The sequence below is a fragment of the Hyperoodon ampullatus genome, assembly GCF_949752795.1.
Source record: "Hyperoodon ampullatus genome assembly, chromosome: 5".
Classification (NCBI taxonomy): domain Eukaryota; kingdom Metazoa; phylum Chordata; class Mammalia; order Artiodactyla; family Ziphiidae; genus Hyperoodon; species Hyperoodon ampullatus.
In genome coordinates this window covers 12,566,103-12,584,880 of record NC_136918.1, presented here as the reverse complement: position 1 = coordinate 12,584,880, position 18,778 = coordinate 12,566,103, and the positions used below count along the sequence as shown (strand labels likewise).

At 41.9% G+C, this 18,778-nt stretch overlaps 1 protein-coding gene across 2 annotated transcripts in view; it reads left to right on the top strand.

The window, feature by feature from the left end:
• Window positions 1-3,694: 3,694 nt before the first annotated feature.
• Window positions 3,695-18,778, top strand: part of PLOD2 (procollagen-lysine,2-oxoglutarate 5-dioxygenase 2) — a gene marked incomplete at both ends in the record, with an annotated part of 105,877 nt that continues 90,793 nt past the window's right edge. For both annotated transcript variants that reach the window (XM_079705459.1, XM_079705458.1), the window contains one exon: window positions 3,695-3,809. In XM_079705459.1, coding sequence (XP_079561585.1) covers window positions 3,695-3,809 — 115 coding nt within the window. The remainder of the gene's footprint in view (window positions 3,810-18,778) is intronic.

Sequence of the window (18,778 nt, the reverse complement as noted above, 5' to 3'; positions counted from 1 at the left end):
TGTGTTAGTTTGTGCTGCACAGCAAAGTGAATCAGTTATACATATACAGATATCTACTCCTTTTTAGATTCTTTTCCCATATAGGTCATTACAGAGTACTGAGTAGAGTTTCCTGTGCTATAAAGTAGGTCCTTATTAGATATCTATTTTAGAAGAGCTTTTAAAATAGAGCGATAACATGAACAAAGGCATGGTGGCTAAGAAGATGCTGTTACTGCTTTTCTCTTTTCTCCTCAAATCTCCTTACCATTTCTGAGCATGCCAACCTCACTTCTCATGGCTAAGACGTGCATCATTCCTGGGGAGCTACTATGCCCGTGAGCATAGCAGGCTGGGAATGTCTGAGAATGAATGAGTGCCCCCAGCCCTTAATCCATGACTGATGAGTGTTGGCATATATATATTCCTATTCTCCTGCCCCTTGGCTAGGATATTTCTGTGGGGTGTACTTTACATCAATTCTGTGGGATTGTGGTTACCTACTGTGGTAGAGTTAATAATGTACCCATTATTGGTTAATTCCCTTTCCTGTGTCACTTCACCCTCAGCTACCCCTTTTCCTTGAAACTCCCAACAAACTGCTGGTCCTTGAAACTTGGCTCTGGGTTGGCCTCTGTAAGAATGAAGAGGAAGATGGTGATTACTTCCCAAACTCTAGAGAATAAAAATTACAGTCTTTGGTCTGCTTTGGGAGGTAATAAAGCAAACCAGATCGGCTATAGGGAGAGGTGAAGTGAAGGAATTTGAATTCTAGGTTATGACATTTGGTTTGCTTCCAAATTTCTTCTGAAATCTTTGAGTTTGGGGATAAAGTAAGTGAAAGGATATTTGAGTATGATGAATCTAGCTGTGGTACGTGGGGGCAGGGAGGGTGTACACGGAGGGTGATCAGTTAGGAAACAGTTCAAACAGCACAGTTAGGAGTGCATTAGTGAGGTGGCAGTGAGAATGGAAAGGAATAGAGGAGAGGCAATGTGAGGGGAAAAAATGACAGGATTTGGAGTCTAGCTCTGTGTTGTGGGGAGGGAGGTGGTGGGAGGAGAGAAGTAGAAAATGCCTGAGGCTCTGTGAGCTAAAGAGCAGCAGTATCATTAACAGAGATGAGGAAGCCATGAGTGGGATCTGGATTTCATGAGTTAAAGACATTTGGAGTTTGTGCCAGTGGAATGTCCAAGAAGAAATGTCCAGCAGACGGCTGGAAATATAAGAAGGGAGGAAGGATTTGGTTTCAGAATTGGGGCTCTTTCAGGCAGCGATAAATGTGGCTGGCTATTTTGAAAAGCCCAAAGAAACACTTAACTTTTTTTTTTTTTTCAATAGATCTTGATTGGAGTATAATTACTTCACAATACCGTGTTAGTTTCTGTTGCACAACAAATCCAATCACTTAACTTTATACAAGTCTTTTAGTCCTGACCTTGTGACTCTCAGTAGAGAAGGAGGAATGTCATAGTAACCTGCGACTATTGGTGGACTTTGCAGTTGAAACACACACACCCTTGTGATGTGGAGAGGCTGTAAGTATGCATGTGAGCGAGAGGGGGATTGGAAGGGCAGAAGGTCGGTTCTAACCATGCAAGTTCTTGAAGACACCGGACAACCAGGGAAGTGAGAAGTCAAGTTCAAGGACTTTGGCAGGATTCAGGCACAGAAGACAGGTTTGGAATTCTGGAGACTGAGATTTGGCCAAAAGACCAGCCAACCCCAGCAGAGTCCTCAGATTTAGAAGACTGATGCTGTTTGTTTTCTGCCTAGTTTTACGGAGCGGCACTGCCAGACACAGAAGGATGTTATTAAGGAATCCCTTCCTTAGCCTTTTCTTCTTCGGGCTAAACAATCCTTATTTCATTCTCACGTGTCATACTTTCCATTTCTTTAATTATTTGTTTCTCTTCTCTGAACTTTCTCCAATATCCCCCTTAAAATACTGAGACCAGGGCTTCCCTGGTGGCGCAGTGGTTGGGAGTCCGCCTGCTGATGCAGGGGACGCGGGTTCGTGCCCCGGTCCGGGAGGATCCCATATGCCGCGGAGCGGCTGGGCCCGTGAGCCATGGCCGCTGAGCCTGCGCGTCCGGAGCCTGTGCTCCGCAACGGGAGAGGCCACAGCGGCCACAGCGGCGAGAGGCCCGCGTACAGCAAAAAAAAAAAAAAAAAAAAAAAATACTGAGACCAAACCTTATACACACCATGACAACTGGCTTAGGGCTGGGCACAGGAAATTATTCTTTTTCTAAAATGTCACACACAGGAAACATTTCTTTACAGGTTTTCCACCTGTTTTTAACGCGACCATTTAGTACTCATCTAGACATCATGCTAATTTCAGACAAAATGCGATCATAAAGGAACGTCTTTTCCAATAATTTTGTTTTAACTTCAAAGGCTCAGAGTTGGAAAGGGTATTGGCTCAAATCAGCTCCCTCCCCCTCCCCCGCATTTTAGGAAGACAGAGGTAGAACATTATAGAATATTGCCACACTAACAATATGATTTTTTTTCTCCCATAGGATAGCTCCTGTCGTGAAATATACGAGGCAGATTGTCAGGCTTTTGCCTTAATTTGTGCTTTTGCCCCTGCTCATCCCAACAGATTAAACACTGGGCTAGCTAAACTGTGCTGAGAAGTAATACATTAAAAGGAATTTTCTCAGACATGAGTCAAAATTGGAAGCAGGGGAGGACGCGCCAGGGAGCTAGCTGAGAGATCGCTCGCTCTGACAGCATCTCTGGGAGTAATTTTCCATGTGGACTGAAGGAAGATCTTGTAAGGCACAGCCCCGGGTTATACATGCTGGACTCCGATTCCGCAGTATTTACAAGCCATTACTGGAGAGAGTCTAAGGCTCTCCTGGCACAGACAGAGAAGGAAGAAATGTTCAATGGACAATAAATACTTTCTGTTTATAGAGTAAACTAAAAACAGGGCCTTCCTTTTACAGGGTTTAGAAACTTGCCCCTGAGTTAACGGGGCGGGGGGGCGGGATGTGTCTACATGTCCATCGTTCATTGTCGAGCGAGGTCCCATTCAACCAGGATTGCTGTGGATTTGACGTCGCTTCTGCTCTGGGGGTAGCATCTAAATGTAGAGAAGAGCAGATTCGCACCCTTGGAGGCTACCGGGAAGCTCAGGGCGCTGGGGAAGCCGAGAGGAGGGAGCGGGGAGCGCCGCTCGTCGGCCAGACTCCCAGCGTCTCCTCCCCCTGTCTCAGGCCCACTCCCAAACTTAACTGCACGCTTCCGGGTTCCAGCCAGAAGCCCTGCGTGAGCCTCCACACGTAGCGGCAGACGGCTCCTTAAATAGGTCGGAGTTAAGCAAACAATCCCAGACGTGGGGCTGGGACAGGCGCGCCGGCAGGCGAGCGCAGGCAACCGCACGGTGCACGCAGCAGCGCGGCGGGTCAGCCGGCGGCCAATAGCCGGGGCGCGACCCGCCCCGTCACCTCCCCCTCGGGGAGCCTATAAGTTGCCCGCGGCGCCGCGGGCGCCCGCCGCTCTGCGCCTTCCAGACCACCTGATTCCCGCCCCTCTCCACGCCGCTTGACCTGCCGGCCGCGGGTACCCTGCGCCCACTCGGCGCGGCCGCCTCCGCCCGCCTTCGTCGGCCCGGGGCGGATCAGGGGTCCCCACTCTCGCGAGAAGTGGGCCGTTGCAGGGCGTCAGGGGCTCCGGAGCCCCCGTCCCCGACGGGCCGAAGATGGGGCGGTGCGCGGTGCAGCCGCGGCTGCTGCTGCTGCTGCTGGCGCTCGTCCTCCAGCCCTGGGACCCCTGCTTGGGTGCAGACTCGGGGAAGTCCTCCAGCATCCCCACAGGTGAGCACTCCCGCGAGCCGCCCTGTCCCGCGAGGCTCGGCCGGATGAGCAGTTCATTCATCCACCGGTCCTTCGCGTGGTGTCGGCCGGGTGAGTTGGTGGAGGGGGGCGCCCGTCCCTCCCAGGTCCACAGAGGTGATTTGGTGGGAGCCTGTTCTTCCGCAGGACCACCGAGGTGAGTGGGGGTGGGCTGTCCATCCTCCCCAGGACCGCCCAGGTCTTCCCCAGAACTGCGCTCGGTCTGTGCTGATCCCCGGGGGAGTGTGGGAGCATCCGCCCTCGTGGGCTCTCGGAGTTCTCCGTAACCCGAGAGCGCACGAAGTTTTCTTCAGCACAAGTTGGGGTTTCCTACTGGTCTTGCAGGTCGGTGGGCACCAACACCTTTCTTGCAACTTTGCTTTCTCCTCCTTTGCTGGAGTTGTCATGATTTATCCGTTTTGGACGAAGCAGTACTCCCTTTGTGACCTAAACACTGGGCTAGTGTACTTTCTGATTGATGGTGACACTTTCCTTCCAGCGCCCCAGGAAGCAGCTGGTAACACCTACCTCCTGCCAGAAACAACGCTCAAAACCTTGGTTGTTTTCAGTAAGGCTGTTTGGCTACCCAATACCTCCAGGAGGTAGCTTTCCTCTTTGGGGATTATAGAGGGGAAGCTGTCCACAGCTTTTCCGCTTAGCCACCCTTTTCGTAAGCCTGGTGCCCTTCCTTGTTTTCAGAAGCTGGAACTGCAGCAAATAGTGAAGTTCATGTAAAATAAAACTTTTTACATTTAACAAGATTAAAGGGAGCCTCACCGCATGTTTGTCAAACATACTTTGCTGCCATTTGCTGCACATGAGGTATCCTTGGAGTGTTCCACTTTTGTGCTCTAACTCTGTGCTCTCTTCTGAAATTAGATCTTGCATTTAAATGTCCTTCTGCTGTACCACTTTTGTTTAAAAATTAAAATCATTCTGTCATTTTTTTTGGGGGGGAGTAAATAGGGCACTTTTCTGCTTGAACTTTACTTAAGCACAAGGACAGAAATTTCTATTTTAGGTTTACATTCAGAAGTTGACATTTGGTGTAGAACCCAGTCAATCCATGTAAGCAATACTTTTGTTTTCATCTGTAAGTGTTTCAGAAAACGTCAGTGGACTAAGTTGCCCATCTTTCTACATTCCTGCCAAACAGTACTTGCTTTGTTAGTTTGAGAAACTTCAGCATTTGGATAGATTTTTGTCAGTTACAGGATACTTTTCTTTCTCTCAGATATATGTGATGGCTTCAAAATGAGTTTCTCAACCCTTTGTGGTTTCTTTAAATTTGAACTGAATTTTTTTCATTATTTTAAAATTATCTTTTACTGTAACCTCTAGAAAATAGACAAGAAAATGCCTTCAGCAAACCTGGAAAAGGAGACATTAAAAAAAAATTCCCAGAAAAATGACTTTCTTTGTTGAAACACCCAAGGAAACTTACTGGGAAATAAAATAACCTCTAAGGACTTTGCCACTTTTAGAGGGACCTCTTCAGCCTTTGTATATTTTATTTCACTTCATTATCAACACCCCTTACTTTTTATAGAAGACCTCTCTTTGTGGCTGCTTTTAGGTTTACATTCAAAATTATCTTTCTTTCCTAATCTGACTTTTAAGTTTCATGGAGCAGGACAGTAAAGTTTTAATGGATTGTAACATCAGAGAAGGGAATTTCAGATATGAACGCTTTTCTCAGAAAATGACCACATAAAACCCACTGCTGACAACTGAGGACTGATTTTGGTGGGTGGGCGTGGGGAATTCGGATATCATCTAAATGCAGAAAAATATTGATTTGTCATAGATGGAGCCAGCAGCAGCCAGTTTGATTATGAACTGTGTATAGGTAGATGTGATAAGCTAATAAATATAGATGGTACAGTGCTTCATAACATGGGGAGAATCATGGATTATGTTCCATTTTCTCTCTAAACTATTACAACTGAAAATTGCTGAATTGGAAACCTTTCTTATCTATGTAAATATCAAGCAAACTTTAGAACTCTAAGTTGTCTAGCTTGCTTAATAGGAGGTCTTTAAGAAGAGTGCTTATCATCTCTAACCCGCTATTTTTGTCACCATGTCCCAGCTAAACATGAAGAAATAGATTACACCAGGGTTTTGTGGCTGTATTTTCATTTTGAGCTAGATAATTATTTATTGTGGGAGACTATCCAGTGCATGTTATGATGTTTAGCAGCATCCTTGGCCTCTACCCACTAGAGGTCAGGAGCACCCTCCTCCAGGAGTGAAAATGAAATATGTCTCAAAATGAAAAATGGCCATATGTCTCCTGAGGGACAAAATTGCCCAGGGTTGGAAATCACTGGATTAGACAAATCTATGTGTATTTGAGGCAATGTGGCGTTATAGTGTGCTGGAATGATAATGGCTACTCTTTTTTGGAAACAAATATTTATAGTGATTTTTCCATTTTTCCACTGTAGTAGGGAATGTGTTGTTTGAATCACATTACATTAATCAAGTTTTGGAATATAGTTTTTCCTAGCTTTGATGCTGTGCATTAACCAGAGTTGAGAACACTGCTTTTTGTTCTCTTTACTGAGAGTTCTACAGTGTACTGCATTCATTCCTTTTCGGTTGCCACTTTCTTCTCAGCATGGAAAGACTCTAAATAAGAATTTGGTTAGAAACAATCATTTTCTCCTAGAATCATTTATAGGAATTTTGCCTTAAACTTTTATCTCCATGGGAGCTTTCAAGGCAAAACCCTCCTAACAAGCGTCAACAAATCAAGTTCATACCCTGATTTATGTTTCCTACACTTTTTTCCTTCTCAATGAGAGAAGGTGTATTCCTGCCAAGAATTTGTAACTAGATCTCCAGACCTAGATCAACATTTGGTGTTTTCTAAGGTACCTTGCCTATTCCATGATCTAAATTGGGCAGAAACCAAGTTTTGCACAAAAATGGAGGAAATGGTTTCAGACGTTTCTGTCAAGACCAGTATTTTTCAACCATGTTCATTTATAAACTCTTTAATTTACCCTGGCACACTCAAGGAGGAAAGGAAAGGTCTGTCCCTATCTGCTGATGCAAACTGACAATTTACGGGGTGGAGAGGAAAAAACCAAGGTCCTGGAAAAACCTCGAGAAGAAGAGAGGGAGGCTTGTCCTTTGTGTACTTTCTGTGTCCTGGGCTCCAGCCACACAGAACGACCAGTCTCTGCCTTTCGTTCATGTAAAAATAGACATACAAAACAATTCTAGAGAATGTGAGGACCAGAAATGAAAATAAAATTGAAATACCCTTTTCTACCCATCACATTGACTAAAGCATTTAAAAAATAAACTCTGATCATACCAACTGTTATGAGGGTGAGAAGTCTCAGGAAGCACAACACCTTTGGAGAACAATTTAGTAATGTCTGGTGAAACTGAGAATCCACGTATCCTGCCATCCTAGATACACATGTACAGGTCTCTCAAATTTCTACTTCTCGCTGTTCTTCTTGAAATTATATTCTTTGTTTATATCTAGCTCCTAAGAAATCCTTCCCCATCCTTTTGTTTGGCTCTCTTTCTAACTTCTTAATGCAGTTGGTTTATACGATCATATCTGCTTTGTATGATAGATGTTCATGTTTAATAAATTATAAATTTTTTGGAGTAAAGGACTGAGTCTTATTCATTTTTGTGTGCTTCACAGTACCTTCCCTGTTCTTTTAACACAAAGAAGATTCTCAGTTTATGTTTGTTGAGTTTCTGGCCACTCGGAGAATTAATGAAAAGTGGCATGCAGTCGATGAGATTGCTAGCTGCTCCTTTTCCTAGGGTTTTAACTAAGTTCACTGAGTTTCCTTTCTCTACCCGGGGACCCATGCACTACCATGATCAAGGAACTTACCCATGAAACATCAGGCAAGGCTTTGTTTCTGAACAAGTTGTTGGCAACTCTTTTTTTTTTTTTTTTTTTCCTTGGCTGTGTTGGGTCTTCGTTTTTGCATGTGGACTTTCTCTTGTCGTGGTGAGTGGGGGTTACTGTTCGCTGCAGCGCGCGGGCTTCTCATTGCAGTGGCTTCTCTTGTTGCAGAGCACGGGCTCCAGGCGCGTGGGCTTTAGTAGTTGCAGCGTGTGGGCTCCGCAGTTGTGGCTCGCGGGCTCTAGAGCGCAGGCTCAGTAGTTGTGGTGCACGGCCTTAGTTGCTCCACGGCATGTGGGATCTTCCTGGACTAGGGATTGAACCTGCGTCCCCTGCATTGGCAGGCATATTCTCAACCACTGTGCCACCAGGTAAGTCCAGTTGTTGGCAGTTCTTCTCCAGAAGTTATATTTTCTGCTCTACCTAGCTTTCTCAATATAAAATCATACCTTCAGAAATACTTTCACGTGGTTGGATACCATGATCCTTTTTTTATAGATGATGAAATGGACATTTAGATGGTTTGTTACCTGAAGATCAGATAGCTGAAAGCAACACAAGAGGGACTTGTGCCCTTTCTTCAGGCCATGCTCTGTGTCTTCCCTGACCCCTTTATTCTTTTGGACTTTCGGTACCGATGGGAAAGAAATAGAGACTGGGCATCAGAGATCTAAAGAAGCAAAAGGGCTGCTTTGCTAAAGAGCACTAATTTTGTAGGTTTATATAAATGGAGGGGAAAGGGATAGGCAGGGGCTGAAGGAAAGCTGGGCCCCTGGCCAGGGATGACAAACTACAGCCCATGGGCTAAATCCGGCAGACTATAAACAGCTACCTGTTTTTGTACAGCCAGTGAGCTAATGATGAGTTTTACATTTTTAAATGACTGAAAACTATAAATATAAATATAAATATAAATATATATATATATATATATATATATGTCTCGTGACATATGAAAGTTATGTGAAATCCAATATTCAGGGTCTGTAAAGTTTTATTGGCTCACAACCACATTCGTTCGTTAACATATCATCTGTGGCTGCTTTGGTGCTACAAGGCAGAGTCGATTAGTTGTCACAGAGGCTATATGTCCTGCAAAGTCTAAATTTATTTGCTCTCTGGCCCTGTACAGAAACCCTTTGCCGCCTTTGGCCTTAGGAGGTGATATTCCCTCTTAAGGCACGTCTCCTGCAGATCTGCTGCTCTCTCGGAAGGAGCCACATTCTGGACAGTAGCAGCTGGCTCTGGGCACTTGAGAGAGCTGTTTTTCATTTTAGCCTTTGCCAGTGATTCCTGTGGCATTTTGAATTCAAACATAGAGCTTCTCTGTTACATCTTTTTAAACCTGGTGCTTGATGCTAACTAGACATGTACTTTGGTGTAAATAGTGTGCTTAGGATAAAAAATGGATTTATATATACTACCAAATGTAAACTAGATAGCTAGTGGGAAGCAGCCGCATAGCACAAGGAGATCAGCTCTGTGCTTTGTGACCACCTAGAGGGGTGGGATAGGGAGGGTGGGAGGGAGGGAGACGCAAGAGGGAAGAGATATGGGAACATATGTATATGTATAACGGATTCACTTTGTTATACAGCAGAAACTAACACACCATTGTAAAGCAATTATACTCCAATAAAGATGTTAAAAAAAAAAAAAGCATAAAACACCTGGTGGCCGATTGGAAAGGAGATGCATATTTCTTTTTCAGAGCTTGTGTGTGTTCTAGAAATTTGGTCTAGAAACTTGACTGAATTTGTGGCTTGATTCTTGGGAGGAAATGATTAGCACATTATCAATGACTGTTTTTATTTTTCTTCAACCGTTGCTGTAAAACTTAGGCTAAACTGAGAAATTGGTGCTTTTAAAATGACAGATATTTTTCTTTTACATTTTACCCCTTTGCATTTGCTGCGATATGTTTGCCTCACTTAACTTAAATAACAACTGATTTTCAGAACTATTGAGATTTTAATTAGCCAAGAAATAGTTATCCAGAGTAGTAGAATTATAAACAGTGCATTATGATTTGTTGTCCTTAGGCTACTTACTATCTTCTTAAAATTGAAGTACACTTGATTTGCTACTTACTATATTATGGCCTATTATGTTGCAACCTTTGTTTGGTAATGGTGCTACTGAATTTATCACTACGTTATTAACTGTGTCACAAGAATGCTCCGTCAAAAAATACTGTTTATAATTAAAAAATACGGAAACTTTAAATACGTTTTAATGTTTCCCATTCAGGATAACTTTATTTAAAACAAAATTTAAAGGGTGAAGATATGTTATTTTTATACCCAGAGGAAAGATTTCCATTACATATTTTCTTTTGTGTGTTAAAAGAGGCACATCAACTTCTGTTAATGATTTCGATTTAGTTTTTAAATATAAATCTCTTTATTAAAAAAATAAATTAATTCAGGTTAGTGTATTTACATACTTAGTTACTAGATTGATTCGTAAGTGTTTTTCAGGCCTTGATTGTATTAGTAGCATACTGTAGCCATTATGGGAAAATAACAGTCATTTTTTTTTTTTTTTTTTTTTTTTTTAATTTTATTTATTTATTTATTTATTTATTTATTTATCCTGTGTTGGGTCTTCGTTTCTGTGCGAGGGCTTTCCCTAGTTGTGGCAAGTGGGGGCCACTCTTCATCGCGATGCGCGGGCCTCTCACTATCGCGGCCTCTCTTGTTGCGGAGCACGGGCTCCAGACGCGCAGGCTCAGTAGTTGTGGCTCACGGGCCCAGTTGCCCCGCAGCATGTGGGATCTTCCCAGACCAGGGCTCGAACCCGTGTCCCCTGCATTGGCAGGCAGATTCTCAACCACTGCGCCACCAGGGAAGCCCAACAGTCATTTTTTATTCCAATTGAAATGTGGGTATATCTCCCCCCTTAAATTTATTTCTTAAAAAAAGATGTGATTATATGAGAAAATGCTTAATTTGCTAGTGTGGACATATACTTTGTTTACTGTTTATATTCTGCTATAAAAATTTGGTTTAAAGTTTAGTTTGTATAGGGTTGGAATTGCATTTTGTCTAGTTAGGGAGAAAACTTTGAAAAGTGAGTAGACTATCTTTGCTTTATAATGAAAATCTTCATTAGAAATGGAAAAAAACACTTTAATTTCAAACAATTGAAAGAACATGCTTATTGCTATTAATATATTCTGTGAAACTTTTAATACAAAAAGAGTTTTTGAGGACATACAGCTAAAATGAGGGGGCTAAATGGTCAGGGAAAGTGCTTCTGAAAAACATGTTGAGTTTCCAAAATGGGCTATAGGGTTATAACTAAATCTCATTTGTTATATTGATTTTAACGTTGCTTTTATTATTTTGGATGTATAAGACATCCTGGTGTTATTATATTAACTGATCATCTGCTCATTTACTTTAAGGTTACATACTAAAATTTCTAAAAGGAATTCTATTTATTTTTCTAGTCACTGCTAATCTGTTTCAACATTTCTCCCAAAGAGAAAGAGGGAGGGGATTTTCCTCTGATTAAAATGCTGTGGTTCTGTTCTTCTAATGCTGTGGACGTCATATGGTAAAGATTCTTACGGCAGGAAGGAACTTGCAAGCACATGTAATTTTTATTGCTCTCACCACCAGCCCTAGTCCGACCCAGACATTCAGGGGTACTGAGGAGACACTGAATATGCATCGTGCCACACAGCTTCACTGTCTGCAGGCACAGCAGCAAGTGGAAGAAGGACGTGAGGTCCTGGCAGTCTTGAGTTCCTGATTCTGGGACACTGTCCAGCAAAAGCCCCAGAAACTCGGCATCTCAGTTCCAGTGACCACAGAGCCCCAACACAGAGCCAGTGTCCCGTCAGCAAGGCTCTTTCATTGACTAGTCTGTTTTACTGCTTTGAAGCTACAACTTTTATTGGGCCTTAGGGTGCTAATTACTTTTATGTGCTACATACCTGGCTAGGAAGGGAGCTAGTTACTTTTAGATTTTTAAAATTCATTCTCAAAACTGGTTCTTTAAATATGTGATCCTTTTCTTCCTGGGTCTAGCAGTATACTAAACACGAGAAGCCGTTTTAGCATGCCAAAAAACAACAACAACAAAAACAACAATAAAAAGCAAATGTAGAATTAAATTTTTTTTTTTTTTGGAAGAAACTGGCTAACAGTTTGTAGGCAGATTAAAATGAACTCCCTAATTCAATCGCCTAGGGAAGTCTTACAGAGCCATCATGCAGAGGGCAAACTGGCTCTCTGATGGGATTTTCCAGTCATGCCCAAGCCAGCTCTGAGGCCCCTGGTCTTCCAAGGGCCCCTTGCTGTCCTGCGCTAACCTTGCAGACCTCTCTCCTGGCCTCCAGCTGGCACCACAACTGTGACCAGAGTGCCTTGGTCATCCAGAGCCTCTGAAATTCCTGTCAGCCACGTCTAGAGAAGGACAATTCTCCTTTTCTTCTTAGTTTAGTTTATACAGGGGTGGAATTTTTTAAACAGTGACTTTACTGGGTAACCAAGGGCAAAACAAAACAAAACCCCGAACTGGAAAAGCTCCCAAGCAAAGCAGTGAACAGACTTACAAGTTAGAGACTCAGAGTTCTTACTCTACTGTGACTTTACTTAAAGACCTGCCTACCTGCACATCCTCGGGGATTCATAGGTTGTGTGTCCGTGCTCAGCTTTTCTTTCTCCTGTCTTCCGTCCTACTTCTCCTCACCAGCTTCATTTACACAGAGAGCTCTTTCTTCTCCAGCACTGGAGTCCATGAAGTTCATAGGTAGATAAGTGTTACTAGGTTGTGAAATAATAAACAAATATGCTTATTTTGGTCTCAACTGCCGCCCCCCCTGCCCTATTCCTGCTAATATTTGGCCTTTGAGCCTTGTTCCTGACACAGAGCTCCAAAAATCCTTGTAATTTCCTGAGTGATAGGCGTGTCTGACACAGAGCTCCTCTATCCCTTGGAATTTCCTAGGTGATAGGAGCATCTTTTGTTCTAATGAGACAACTCTTGGTGGGCTCTTGGATGGAGTCTGGTCACTAGAAAGACCAAGCCGTGATTAGAAACTTGGAGCTTTCAGCCCTACCCCCTATATTCCACGGAGGGAGAGGGTTTTGAAACTAAGTTAATAATCGACCATGCCTATGTGATGAAGCCTCTACAGAGATCCCTAAAGTTCAGGTTTTGGAGAGCTTCTGAATCTTGGAATGCATCTACAAGCCAGGAAGGTAGTACACCCCAACTCCAGAGGGGACAGAAACTCCTGCCCTGGGGACCCTTCTAGATCTTGACCTATGTACCTCTTCATCTTGCTGTTCATTTGTATCCTTTAAAATATTTTTGTAGGGCTTCCCTGGTGGCGCAGTGGTTGAGAGTCCGCCTGCCGATGCAGGGGACACGGGTTCGTGCCCCGGTCCGGGAAGATCCCACATGCCGCAGAGCGGCTAGGCCCGTGAGCCATGGCCACTGAGCCTGTGCTCCGGAGCCTGTGCTCCGCAGCGGGAGAGGCCACAACAGTGAGAGGCCCGCGTACCGCAAAAAAAAAAATATATATATATTTTTGTAATAAATTGGCAATAGTAAGTCGGCTGTTCTCCTTGGTTCTGTGAGCCACTCTAGAAAATTATTGAACCTGAGAAGGGGGGCGTCTTGGGAATTTCTGATTTGTAGCCAAGTCACACAGAAGTTGTGGGTAACCTGGGGACCTACTACTTGCGATGGGCATCTGAAGTGGGGGCAGCCTTATGGGACTGAGCCCTTAACCTGTCGGCTCTGTGGTAATTCTGGTTCAACTGAACTGAATTGCAGGACACCCAGCTGATGTGGGAGAAAGGGTCTGTGTGGGAAAAAACCCACACATGGGTGTCAGAAGTATTGTGTGTGTATATAGTAGAGGAGAACACCATAGTGTTTTCTCTAGACATCGGTGGACGAGATATTTTTATAGTTTCGTAGGGACCTATCAGCCTAACCCTAGTCATTTATTTTCTTCAGTGGGTAAGTTTTTAATGCATGTTTGCTCACAGCTCTTTTGCTCACAGTGCTTTTTTCTTGGTTTTGAGTAGTAATTTACATTGGCTTATATGAATCTACACTCTTCAATAAATCTATACTTATTTAAATAACTTTAAAAATTCTCCCAGAATACACTTTTTCTAGAGGTAATTAGCAGTATTGTAACTTCTTAGATACAAATGCATGCTAAGAACAATTCGTACTGTGTAATATTCTGAAGTGTCACAATTAATATTTCAAAATTTAATTCTATGAGTATTTATTGAATGGCTAGTCTGTGTTCCAAGTTGCCTTATGTGGAGGAAAAAGAGAAAAAACAGGACAGACCAAAAATGTGTTAGGCTCAGTTCCTGTTCCACATTGAAATTCTAAGATTCTTACATAGAAAATAATGCATATATAAAACTGAACAAATCAAAAGAGCACTTATGGTGAAGCCTGGCCTGTGGGGAAGACAACAGACATCTGGGCATTGGGAAACCTACATCTAAGTTCTAACCCTTCCACTGACTAACCTTGAGTCAATTACCTTGCCTCTCCCGACTTCTTTGTAATTTATGATCTCTCTAGCTCTGTTATTTGATGTTTCTTGAATTCTAAATGTCAGGATGTGTAGTGGAGACAAAGTGCTGCAGGAATCAGAAACGAGGTCTCAAGGAAATTTACTATCCATGTTTTTGTTAGGCCAAAGAAAGCATAGATACAAAGTTGTTTTGTATTTTAATATTCTAGTTATTCTATCAGCAGCTGGACTTAGGCTTTGATTTCTTTTTTTTCCTAATAAACTTTTGATTTAGAGGTAAGAAAATAGGGCCAAGAATAATTAAATTTACATTTAAAAATATTTCAAGTGTTTTAATGTGAGAGGAGAAAACAATCTGGTGTTTATATGAAGCTATTTTCTATCTCCTGAGAGGAATCATATACTCTTCAGTACATTTAAATATTGTAAGCTGTTTTTAAAAATAACTGTATATTCCTCTGTTTCCACCCTGACTGTTTAAGTCCTGTTGGTTAACAAAAATGATGCTGATAACTCTTTCGAAGTTAAAGAATTTTTTTAATGAAATGTGCTGTTTAAAAATTGGAAGCCCTCCTCCAGATTGTTCTGAAACACTTATCAAATCACCTAGATCTACTTTTTAGAGTCATTAAATATTTTAAAAATATGATTGCATTTAGTAAACTAGAAACATGGTAAATAAAAAGAAAATCAGCTTATGGGAGAAAAGTTTTTGTGTGCATTGTGTGTGTGTACGCATAGTGTTTGCTACCCACAGAGATAACTGTTAAGCCTTGAGAGTGGAGTAGAAATTTGGAGTGCCTTTTGATCTGGACTTTTCTTGGGTATATTTTTCGTTCATTGTCACAGTAACATTTATTCTGCATGTGTTTGCACCCCTGGAGTGAAACATATCAAGTAAATGGTATAGTCTTAGACCCAGGCCTTGGAAGAGGTGGTGGTGCTTTTCTCTTCGGACTGTTTTTCCTACTGCTGCAGATGGATTTTATGTAAATTGAAGGAAGCAGTTCAAAGAAAACAATTGGATGGGGAAGAGGGTGGCTTAATTTTGAAAACATACAGTTGTTAACTTTTTCAACTATAAGATTACCAAGAAATCACAGAACCATTTAGTCTGGGTGTTGTTTTTGGAGATTAACTGTGATTTATTGAATAAGCAAGTAAACATTAGCAGATGTTTCTCCTGTAGCGTCGGTAAGGTTGAAGAAAAATCTGTTTCATTAAAATGATTACTTTTGTATTACTATAAAATAGTTGATACGTTTACATCCCTCAAGTGTAAGCATGGTTTTTTTCGTAGGGTATATAATCCTAAATAGTCAAGCTCCTCCTCTCTATAGCAAGTCGCTGAATGGCTCTGTTACACAAGTGACAGCAGCATCACGGGTTGCAGTTCCAGCGGGTTACAGTTTATGGCTGAGTGGGATTTTTTTAGGTTGAGGTAAGAGATAAACGAAGAGGCTTCTTTTAAATCGTACACGTAAACTTAAGAAATGTCCACACTTGACAGCTCTATCTCCTTTTCTAAAACTGGATTTAAATTCTTCGTTGATGGAAGGTATGACTTTTTCTTACTAAGTGTCAGAATAGTCCACATTTGAATGAGTTTAAAGCATATCTGAATTGTAGAAGATTCTTTTGAAAAACGAGTCTTACTCAGTGTGAAGAGGTGATGGGAGGTAGAGGTGAAGTGGGGGAGAGGAGCTGAAATTGCTTGCAAGCCTGTTAGAAAATTATACAATATGTGATTCGAATGGGTTCAGGCGATTAATTCAGAAATACCTGAAAGTGCCGCTGCCTCAAATGCTGGCAGAGGGAAAGCTTGCTTATGTAAAACTGGACACTCCCTAAGCAGAAATTTGGTTTGAATAGTTTCATATGAGGAATTTATTTCCCTGGTTTGTGCTAACTGATACTGTAGCATTTTGTTTTAACCATAATAAACCGTCCATCCCAGCCATTCTCGCCATGCAGTGACTCCCAGGCTGCAGGCCCCGGTGCGTGGATCCTGGTGGGACATGCACCCTGAGACAGTATGCAGTACTGGATTTGCTTTTCGTTTGGTTATGGGGAATTAGCCAGTTGCTGTGGTAATCAGCAGAGGTTCAGAAACCTAGACACTGTGACTCTATGATGCCAACCATGGATGTGTTCCATGGTGGAAGAGGTCGCGTCACATTTCTTGGTGTTTCTGATAAATTAAGGTGCAAGTCCATTGTGCTTTGAATTATCTGGAAAGCTGTATTGTTCCTACTTTCATCCTGAAAATATTATTAAGAATTTGAGCAAGATGCTACTTTGCTCCTGAAACATTAGGGCAACTGCAAAGGCAGTACAGAAGGGGATGCTTGCTTTCTAGATATAGCCAGAGAGGGTTCACCGTACAGGAAGGGGGCTAGACACCTCTAAGTGTGAATTAAAGGTATGTATGAGCTTGCCTGGCTTACTGAGATACATGATTTATTTTAAGGCCAGATGTTCATAAACTGCTTGTGTGCTAATTATGAAAGATGCCCCATGGAAGACAGTATAGGATAATGCTAAGGAGATGGGATTATGGAATCAGACAGCCTGCATTTAAATCCCATCTCTGCCACTTATTTGCTGATTGTCCTGGGAACAAGTTAGTTAACCTCTTTGAATCATAGTTTCTTTATAACAGTAATTGCCTCCTGGGTTTGACTTGAGGATTAAATGTGATAATGCCAGTAAAAGGCTTAGCACAGAGTCTGCAAACAGAAATTGCTCAATAAGTGCTACTAACTAAATTTATCATTTAGTTAGAGTATAATTTTAAAGAGTATGATTCCAGTTAGCCTTATTCTAAAGTGGAGCATATAAGGTATGGAATTAATTCTTGTGGTCTGATTGATAATGGAGAGGAAAGTGTGGGCTGTCAGTGAATTCTAGAAAATAAGTTTTAACAAGTTAAGATGTAAAGACAGCTTTTTCCAGGGGAACCCAAAGGAAATAAATAAGTTTAGTGGTGCAGTCTCTCTGGTGATGTTCTTTGATTGCTTATTCGAATTCAAAATTTTGAAGTCACTTTTCCTCATTCCTCTTACTTACTCTTAATATTCAGATATGTTGAGTTTTACCCATTATTTTTTCTCTCTCCCTGTTTTTTGTTTCATCTATAGTGGAAAGCATATATATATATATATATATATATATATATATATATATATATGGTTAAATACCACAAACAGATAAGGCCTGTCTTTTTTTAAACATAATCTTAAGACTGTTATCACACTCAGTAATTCCTTCATACCATCTAATACTTATTCAAGTTCACTTTTGCCCCCTGTTCTCAAAACTGACTTTTTTTTTTTTTAATTCTAGGAAATGCAAGTGAGTGACTTTATTACTTTTTACTGTAAGCATACATTCAATGAAGCAGGAAAGAATACCAAATCAGAAGATTAACATTTCTGTTACGTAGTTACAAGTTGATGAAGTTTGACCACTTATCACTGTAGAGTGAGGATGGAAAGTAGGAGTGATCCTCTTTTTTTTTCAAAACTGACTTTTAACAGTTAGTTTATTTGATCAAGATCCATCACTTTCTCCTAAACACCCCTTCAAGCTGTCATCACCTTAGTCTAAGCTCCTGATCTCTGGCAGCTTGAGGGTCAAATTCAGCCTGCTTATTGTTTTTCAGAAAACTTGAACTAAGTCCTGTGTTTTTAAAATTAGGAAAATTTACTGAAGGGTCTGGAATTTATTTCTCTTGGGGTGGGGTGGGGTGGGGTGGGGAGGAGGCCTGGAGACCCTGGATTTGCCCTCCCACGTGGCAGCCACAGCTGGCTGATGCTGAGTGGTGTGCCCCCTGTAGGTGGTACTTGTGTACTCCTGTTCGCCATATTCTCCCCGCACCGCCCCACCTCTTCACTGTTTATTGTGTGTTACAACTCCTGGTCTGGGCACACGTCACAGAATAAGACAGTTATACTTGCTTCTTAAATTGTTAAATTATCGTTCCTCATCTTTCCATACTAATCTTTCTCGAGTCTAGTGGCTTTTAACTGGGAGTGGTTTTTTGCCCTCCATAGCATGTTTGGTAACGTCTGGAGACATTTTTGATTGTCATGAGTGGTGGGTGCTCCTGGCATCCTATGGGTAGAGACCAGGGATGCTGCTAAAACATCTGACAATGCACAGCACAAGAATTATTTGGTCCCAAACGTCAGTGGAGCTAAGATTGAGAAACTCTGCTCTTGTCTGATGGCACATTTCCAATTCCACTGCCCTGTTTAGAAACTTTCCGTGTCTTCCCTATTTTCAAATGTATTTATCACTGTTTCCAATTTTCACTTGATAATGCATACTGGACTCCTTATCCAGCCAAGATACCACAATTTTATCGTTTTTTAGTGATATCTGTTTTTCCAGTTTCTTCTCACTGTCAAAATCCTACTTAACATTAAAAAAATTTTTTTTTGAATTTTTTGGTCTCGCCGCGTGGCATGCAGGATCTTAGTTCCCCAGCCAGGGATCGAACCCGTGCTCCCTACAGTGGAAGCGTGGAGTCTTAACCAC